The 9,859-nt window shown below is 41.7% G+C and overlaps 1 protein-coding gene across 1 annotated transcript in view; it reads right to left on the bottom strand.

Moving 5' to 3' along the window:
• Window positions 1-569: 569 nt before the first annotated feature.
• LOC308311709 (solute carrier family 15 member 1-like) overlaps window positions 570-9,859 on the bottom strand; it is a 41,736-nt gene continuing 32,446 nt past the window's right edge. The window contains exons 20-23 of the mRNA XM_080758495.1: window positions 5,563-5,677; window positions 4,096-4,230; window positions 2,391-2,498; window positions 570-1,692 (exon numbers count right to left, since the gene is read on the bottom strand). Of these exons, the coding sequence (XP_080614621.1) occupies window positions 1,411-1,692; window positions 2,391-2,498; window positions 4,096-4,230; window positions 5,563-5,677 (640 nt within the window). The 3' untranslated portion in view covers window positions 570-1,410. The remainder of the gene's footprint in view (window positions 1,693-2,390; window positions 2,499-4,095; window positions 4,231-5,562; window positions 5,678-9,859) is intronic.

Genomic DNA, 9,859 nt, shown 5'->3' with positions numbered 1-9,859 from the left:
TATTCTAGCAGCTATAGTTACATTTCACATTCAACATCGGTCTGAGTTGAGATTACAAATAGTCCGGCAGCCGATTTTGCTAAATTGGGAAATTTGGTATATAGTCTTTTTTTATTGGCCTAAAATATTGTCTATTATACATACATTCATGAAACCACAGTACCCACTTGATGACCGTACTGGGCAAATCATTTTATAGGGGTTTCTTGTGACTCTCCCATTAACATATGGCAGGCAAAAATGTCTTTCCTTTTGCTTTAAGTAGCATGTGACATGTAAAACTAGTTTGAAATGTCGCATATGCTACTTAAAGCAAAATGAAAGTTAGATTTTTTTTTAGATTTCTCAAATGGTTGCCATGTATACAGACATGGGCCTATACATAAAGTAGACATGACAATAGTCTGGATTTGAAGACATCGCTTCCATGTCCAGGGAGTCAGAAGAACTGTGAAATGTGAATAGGAGCAGTCCACACACAATGTTAATTTATTTATTGAATAACTTGATGGATGGATGGGCGGTTACATACAGTCCTGTAGGGCAGCTGGTTTCTCGCAGACTGGTATTAAATCTGTGTGTACTTTCATGTGTTTCATGTGTACTACTACTTACTACCGCTGAAGCAGATTACAAACATCAAATACAAAACACAGACGAGATCTATATTGCAATGCATACACAGGCCTGTATAGGAAATAAATATACACTCGTTGGAATGGTTACTTGTATATGTCTTATGATAAATCTTAGAAAAGGGAAATTATTGCCCAACGATGTTGCTTTTGCTACACAGTGCAAAAAAAGTACGTCATTGTAAAAAATAAAAATAAAACATTTACAATATCTGAAAGCACAGAAATTACTAACTGTCGAGAACATGGATTTGTTTCTTTTATGAGTAACCTCTAATAATAAAAAATAGAAAGGCTGCAACAACATTAACGTGAGCACTTTCCATGCAGTTTCAGGGTTTACCCTTTAAGCCAGTCTCCCCCTGCATGTTGCCTAATTCATTCACTCTGTTGCGTACCAAAAAATAGCTCACCAATTCATCGCAAGCTTGTACATCGGCAATTCTTTGTCACGAAACACGTCACACAAATAAAGTAGGCTTAACCTCTCATTTACTAAAATACCCGTCGTGCCAATCTCAGATATCAATGCAGAGAACCAAGCAGGACACCTGTTACGTGGCTACGTACAGTAAGGTAACAGGAGACGTTATTAAATACCAGTCTGCTGCCTCCTGCTGGCCAGACAGTAGCGAAGTGACGAAACAGATTCACGGAACGCAGCGATTCAGGCAGGAACCCAGGCTAGCAAGACGTGGGTACGACAGTACAAAAATAACAGAGAGAGAGAGAGAGAGAGAGAGAGGCGTGAACGAAACGGGAATGGCCCACTCGTTTAGATCTTGGTTTGCTTGTCATCTTCATCTTGCTTGGTCTGCTCTTCGTCGGAGCTGGAACTAGATTCTCGCCTAGACCTCTTCTCCTCTCCGTCGCTCTTGGCCGAGTCCTTCCTCCGCGTCATCTCCACCTCCATGCTCTTCTTCTTCTCCTCGGACTCCATGTTGGCGAAGCGGGCTTCGATCTCGGTGGGGTCCACGTAGGTGTAGAAGTACGCCATGAAGGAGAAGATGACGCACACGGCCACCAGCAGAGAGGCGAACAGGATGTACTCGGCCCACTGCAGGCGAGACGTGAAACACATCAAGCAACTTCCTTTAACTAATTTGACCTGAGATCAGATTCTAAAAAATGTCTGTTTGAAAATGACAGTTTTCTGAAAAAGCTATGTTTCTATGTCGGTCGTTGTTCGATTTTTCAAAAATAGCAGACCTACAAGCTCGTAGCGCGCCACTTGGTGGCGCGCCATGAGCTTGTAGATCTGCTATTTTTCAATAGCTAAAGCACAACATAATGGGTTAACTATTTTGTACACACTCAGAGTTAAATTAACATTGAGTTTACAATATAAATTGGGGGTCCCAGAAATAGAAATGCCATTAAATGGGGGGGGTCCGTAGACTAATGCATGTCAAACTGGGGGGGTCCTTGAAATTAAACGGGTTGAGAATCACTGCTATAGCCGTGAAAACCTTCTCTTATGGGAGTCCCTGCAGGCATATCTTTTCAAATGGGGGGTCCGTGGGCTAACTATAGTGTCAGTCTGGGGGTCCTTGACATGACACAGTTTGGGGACCACTGCTGTAATCCACCAACCTGATCTGGAAGCTGTGCTCCCTGCTGTGGGACCACTGCTGTAATCCAACCAACCTGATCTGGAAGCTGTGCTCCCTGCTGTGGGACCACTGCTGTAATCCAACCAACCTGATCTGGAAGCTGTGCTCCCTGCTGTGGGACCACTGCTGTAATCCAACCAACCTGATCTGGAAGCTGTGCTCCCTCGGCGATAACCAGCACGATGATGTTGCCCACGGCAACGGTAAACAACCACCCAGCCTGCAGCACAGACTTCATGTTGCTTGGTGCCTACAGGGGGCGATAACAATCATTTGTCTTTAATATATATATATCTTCCTATTTGACAGCAAATGTGAAATCTGTACGGAAATCACTCTTGAGCACACGCACGCACGCACGCACAGTTGCACACACACACACACACACACACACACACACACACACACACACTGGCACAAACAATTGTACAAAATCCAGAGCGATTTACATTAAGCAAGAACAAAAAGCATGACAATACATCATATACATACAAAAGTTATCATGAATCACACGTAAGCTAAGAACGTAACAGTGGAATATCTATATAATGAAACTATGCATATAGGCTACTATAGTGCTATGTTTACATAAGAATGCTATAGGTCTACATAAACTGCTATCTAAGTCTACATAAAAATGATAAAAGTTGAGACTTTGACTATACGCCTGTAGGAGGTCGAGGCTAGGGCAAGGTACTACGGCGAGTATGGAGTCTAACATGGAGTCTGAAGAGGTGCGTTTTCAGACTGCGGCGGAAGACTGGGAGTGAATCTGTCGTTCTGATTGCAATGGGATGTGGAATTCCATAGTTTTTGGAGTCGGAAGGGAGAAGAGTTTGGGGACGTGTGTTTTGGAGTCAAAAGGGAGAAGAGTTTGGGGACGTGTGTTTTGGAGCCAGAAGGGAGAAGAGTTTGGGGACGTGTGTTTTGGAGCCAGAAGGGAGAAGAGTTTGGGGACGTGTGTTTTGGAGTCAGAAGGGAGAAGAGTTTGGGGACGTGTGTTTTGGAGCCAGAAGGGAGAAGAGTTTGGGGACGTGTGTTTTGGAGCCAGAAGGGAGAAGAGTTTGGGGACGTGTGTTTTGGAGCCAGAAGGGAGAAGAGTTTGGGGACGTGTGTTTTGGAGTCAGAAGGGAGAAGAGTTTGGGGACGTGTGTTTTGGAGTCAGAAGGGAGAAGAGTTTAAGGACGTGTGTTTTGGAGCCAGAAGGGAGAAGAGTTTGGGGACGTGTGTTTTGGAACCAGAAGGGAGAAGAGTTTGGGGACGTGTGTTTTGGAGCCAGAAGGGAGAAGAGTTTGGGGACGTGTGTTTTGGAGCCAGAAGGGAGAAGAGTTTGGGGACGTGTGTTTTGGAGTCAGAAGGGAGAAGAGTTTGGGGACGTGTGTTTTGGAGTCAGAAGGGAGAAGAGTTTAAGGACGTGTGTTTTGGAGCCAGAAGGGAGAAGAGTTTGGGGACGTGTGTTTTGGAACCAGAAGGGAGAAGAGTTTGGGGACGTGTGTTTTGGAGCCAGAAGGGAGAAGAGTTTGGGGACGTGTGTTTTGGAGCCAGAAGGGAGAAGAGTTTGGGGACGTGTGTTTTGGAGCCAGAAGGGAGAAGAGTTTGGGGTCGTGTGTTTTGGAGCCAGAAGGGAGAAGAGTTTGGGGTCGTGTGTTTTGGAGCCAGAAGGGAGAAGAGTTTGGGGACGTGTGTTTTGGAACCAGAAGGGAGAAGAGTTTGGGGACGTGTGTTTTGGAGCCAGAAGGGAGAAGAGTTTGGGGACGTGTGTTTTGGAGCCAGAAGGGAGAAGAGTTTGGGGACGTGTGTTTTGGAGCCAGAAGGGAGAAGAGTTTGGGGACGTGTGGAACACACACCTGTGAGTAGGAGAACTCCAGGCCAGTGACGGAGAAAACCACCTCCCCTGCAGTCATGAAGAAGTACTGCGGGATCTGCCACGCCATGTGGACGGTGTTGGGGTTGATGTCCTTCACGGCTCTGATGCCCTCGCACTGGAACACGCAGACACATCATCATCATGACACGCAGACACATTATCATCATGACACGCAGACACATCATCATCATGACACGCAGACACATCATCATCATGACACGCAGACACATTATCATCATGACACGCAGACACATTATCATCATCATGACACGCAGACACATTATCACATCATGACACGCAGACACATTATCATCATGACACGCAGACACATCATCATCATGACACGCAGACACATCATCATCATGACACGCAGACACATTATCATCATGACACGCAGACACATTATCATCATCATGACACGCAGACACATTATCACATCATGACACGCAGACACATCATCATCATGACACGCAGACACATTATCATCATGACACGCAGACACATTATCATCATGACATGCAGACACATCATCATCATGACACGCAGACACATTATCATCATGACACGCAGACACATCATCATCATGACACGCAGACACATCATCACGTCATGAAATCCCATAAGAGGGCACAAATCTTTGAATATATATTCTTTCAGAGCGAACGTTTGTAACTCATATCTTTTCAGATGGGGGTCGGCGGCCAATTACATATATTTTTGGGGGTCCTTGACATGAAAATGTACCACTGACATAGAAGCATGTTTTTTGCAAAAAACTGTCGGGATTTAGAAGACATTTGCATACCGTAATCGTCCTCAAGTCTAAATGGGTTAATGTGCAGTGAGCGAGGTAACGGGTCAGTGAAGTGACAGAGAATGGAAGCATACAGACCCCCTTTCTACCGGTTGGTTCCCAATGGGAACCGGTTCAGCTCTTTTTGGTTCTTAGTCCATGAGCCAGAGCCACAACATTGGTGGGGAAAACTAGACCTATATTAAATTGTTTATAGGATCAATACAAGTAAATTAATACATGATAACCCTTCCACAGTAGTAGCTTTTTCATATCTTCGATTATTTTGCACATTTTCCTACATAATGCCTCATTTGCATATAAAAAAATATAAAATGTGTAAGTGTAATACAATAAATCATTGTCTTCGTGTAAGTACTCAATTGGGGCAGTTTCATGGTGGTGACAATCTAATATAGGTATGATTTTGCACACTCAATTCATAATAATTAACGTTCCAATTTTGGAGCTCTGGCTCATGGACTAATAAACCAAAAATAACTGAACCGGTTCCCATTGGGAACCAACCGGTGGAAAAGGGGGCCACAGTGAGCAAAGTAATTCACGTCCGTAAAGCGACAGAAGCGTAGCATGCAGTGAGTGAGGTCACTCGTCAGCAAAGAGACATAGAACATATTGTGCGAGGTAACTCACTTCGCCCCCAAATGCTACATTGGAGGGAATGACCATAGTGTAGGAGCTGCCCATGCCAAACTCCTGAGTGAAGGTACACACTTGACCCCCGCGACTCTGGATCCTAAACTCGGCCCTGAAATACAATGAAAGATTCTATGAGAGGTGTAATGATATATAGAGGAATCGTGATTCTGTGAGAGGTGTAATGATATATAGAGGAATCGTGATTCTGTGAGAGGTGTAATGATATATAGAGGAATCGTGATTCTGTGAGAGGTGTAATGATATGAGGAATCGTGATTCTGTGAGAGGTGTAATGATATATAGAGGAATCGTGATTCTGTGAGAGGTGTAATGATATATAGAGGAATCGTGATTCTGTGAGAGGTGTAATGATATATAGAGGAATTATGATTCTGTGAGAGGTGTAATGATATATAGAGGAATCATGAGAGGTGTAATGATATATAGAGGAATCGTGATTCTGTGAGAGGTGTAATGATATATAGAGGAATCGTGATTCTGTGAGAGGTGTAATGATATATAGAGGAATCATGATTCTGTGAGAGGTGTAATGATATATAGAGGAATCGTGATTCTATGAGAGGTGTAATGATCTATAGAGGAATCATGATTCTGTGAGAGGTTGTCAAAGATATTTTTAGAACTCAAATCAGAGTCATTAAGAAATACACAGGGCAGAGAGTGGCATGAAACAATGATACTATTTAATACAAGGGATCACGAGCCCAGGGAGACTGCACGCATGCAAGCCTCCTGAGCCCTATACATTGCTCTCCTTTATACACACATGAGAGCAGAAAATACATTGAAGGTGTGGTCAGTAGTGGTCAAACATGGTCAGACATTGGCCTCCTGTAAGAATAGGTCCTCTGACGGACAGCCAACAGGTGGATAGTATTCTCATTTCAAAACGTCTCTTACATTCCATCCTTTTAGTTTTTTGTCAATGAATCTAAATATTAATTTATATGAATATGAATATTAATTGACACCAAAGAACATGAAATACTATACTCTATGCAAATTTACTACAAAAAGATGACTTTCATATATGGACTATATCCTGGAATGAGCAAGGTTTACATTCAAGTGTATCCAATGTCACACGATCATTTGTTTTATTACACTCAGGACACTTCTGATGGCTGGTAGGGGCGAAAACCCATTCTCTTGGGCGAAAATTCCAATCCTACGATCCTCGATTTGTCTTTTGTGAGCGATCACTTCATATAGCCAGCACTTCAAGTGTATAGTGGTTGCATGGTTTTCCTCCACACAAATGTTCGTTGTGTCACAAGTTGTAGCTTCATGGCATCTAGTCTTTTTCCCCATGGTTGGCACAGCATTCCTTCTTTATCTGGCTCTCCTCACATCTGTCACTGGGGGGTGACCGGGGTTGAATGTGAGTGGGCCTTCGGCCTTGGGAGCCTTGTAGGATGGACATGATGATGTGACTTCACGGATGGGTGTCACTAGCCCATGTGACATATTTATATCTGTCAGGTTCCTCAGAACTATAGAGGGGAAAAAACACCTTGTGCACATTATTTGTTCACTTGAATTATTTCCACCATGATTAAAAAGGTGGTTATACAGAATTAATTTCATTATCATTATTTATTTTACATTAATTGTTTTCATAAAACAGTAGACTAATGTCAATGTATGTGTATATTTACCCAACATACAAACCCAGATTGCGTTCTCCTTGTTTCCATTTGGGTTTTTTTCCCTTTTTTAAACACATCTCCTGATATGTTTCTCTGGATTTCAGAGCTGGAAAAAACAAAACAAACCCTACACTCTATACTAAAACATTTGTTCTATAAATTTCTCGGATGGTAATTCCTAATTATTTAAGACCTATCTTGATCATGGTTGTCCAATTTCTGGTTAAAACTCTCCTTTATAGTTATTAACTTTATAGACATGTTGCACATTGTTGAATCTTTACACAGTATTTCATCAGATTATTACACTATACTTCTAGTTCAGTATGCCAATCCGAATATTTCAATAATGTCTGAGATCTGTAACACATTCGTGTCTCTTTTGTGGGATTGGTTTCTTACCTTGTCGACGTAATGTGTTAGACAGATACTAATTTCTCCCTTGTAATGTCCTCCTGCAATTGCATTTTTTTATCACAATACCACAAACTCTTCCTAGACAAGTTAATCTAAGGTTTTAGTGAGTTAGTCAATATTAACATATTAACCATGCCGTGCACAATGGGAAAAAGATAATATTCATTAAATTGTCACACATTTAGAGCCATCTCTGATTGTTACATCAGCCATCCTCGCCACCCAGGAACAATTGAATTAACAGTGACTTCCTGGAAAGTAGGAAGGAACAATTTTCATTACATTACAATGATTTTACCTAAAGATAACATGTTACACATAGTGATACATTTTACATTTTAACACTTATAAGCCTACTCAATAAACATCACACACACCACACAACCATACCCGGGTCATTCATCCTTGATCCCACTCATAGCTAACTCATGTGGCCTAACCAATAGGACAGTACTTGAGTCACAAGACTCAACTCACTTTTTACTGAAGTTGCCTAGTCACAAAACTCAGCTTACTTTTTACTGAAGTTGCCTGCATAAATGGCCAGGTGCCATTGACACCAACAAAACCTAACTCCTCATGGAGACAAGTTAATGTTGCTGTTTACTAATTACTCATGTACAAAGCTACAAATAAATCAAACATGATGAATTATTTCACTAATCACTCCAATTTACTTACAAATAATTAAAATATTTACAAATACTTAAAATGAATTAAATCTAAATGTTCCACTGCCTATCAAATTAATTAAATTACCTACATGTTCCAATACCTATTAAATGAATCAAATTACCTAGCCTATGCAATTAATTAAATCAGCCTATGCGTTCCCCCCTTGTGAGCATTTATTTCTGATTCAGACAGAGAGAACTGCTCACAATCGCTAGGGATAATATTATCAAGCTATTTAAAACACCACCAACCCATTACCACTAACTGTAACTTTCTCCTTTTTTCCACTCTGGGAATGCCCTCAGAGTATCAGTTTACATGACAGTGTGAAGGAGTCAAGTCAGCTGTTTGATTGACAGCTGCATGACTCAGACTGAGCACATTGGTGAGGAAAGACCCTCCATGGATATATACACAATAATACATATACGTATCTGGCCCTGTAGTTGGGATCTGCTATCTCTAAAAACCCTGTTCTTTCTACCGATGCACTTAATTCTGAGCGATATTCAATAAGCTAAAATGGGCCATGCCTAGATTATAAATTATGCTGGAAAGGCATGGCCTTATCCGCCTCTAATGGCATGCCTAGGATCTGGTCATCCCACCTTAATGGGATGTTAAAACATATTTAGGACTACCGTTAAGCCGATACTGTTAATTTACATAATTCTTTCCCTAACTTCAAATAAACTCATCTCACATTATCTAGAAAACAACAAATCGGAAAGATAACATCTAGGAATAAATACAGAAAAATCAACAAAACAAAACACAATGTAGATTTGGTGGTTTTTTAACTGTTAAATCTCGCTTATTGAAAATAGCTGATCTGCAAGTTCTCTCCCGTAGATCAGACCTGCAGGCCAAAATACAAAATACTTACTAAAACCGGATTGCCTCCACCCCCCTCATTTGCGTAAATCATCAACTCACTCAAGATCATCAACTTTACAAGACTTTACAAATCTACAAGATTGCAACCTCACAGCTTGACACAGTGGGCCCAAAATTGGTAAAATTGGTACAAGTCGAGGGCCGGACTGTGTTTCAACACACGGCCCATCTTTGGGGAGAGAGGGGTATAGCTGAAAGTTGACCACAAGTGATATACTTTCACTGCTGATCAATAGTGAAGAGAAGACGCATGATTGCGCTTGTGGGCCCTCGATACGTGACAATGCACTCGCAGTGCATTGTGGGACTTGTAATATTATGGTGGTCCATGCAATATACCACAGGCCCAGTTCTAATACTAATTAAATATCATCCTACGGCCCAAAGATAATTCCTTCATGGGCCTAATTTGGCCCCGGGCCTTGAGTTTGAGGCCTACAGGGAGCCATGGTCAACAACCTGGTCAATGCTGTCACAATGTCACAACGAAAGTTATAAAATTGACACCGTTAATGACACCAAGAGACTTTGCACACACTCATGTGGGTTGTGAAAGTTGGCACCTCTAATGTTCTCATTGATAAAATAATAACGCTAGTATTTACATGACTTGTAACTTGCACAAAAACATA

The sequence above is a fragment of the Protomyctophum bolini genome, assembly GCF_963924005.1.
Source record: "Protomyctophum bolini genome assembly, chromosome: 24".
NCBI lineage: Eukaryota > Metazoa > Chordata > Actinopteri > Myctophiformes > Myctophidae > Protomyctophum > Protomyctophum bolini.
This window is presented reverse-complemented; position numbering and strand designations above follow the sequence as displayed.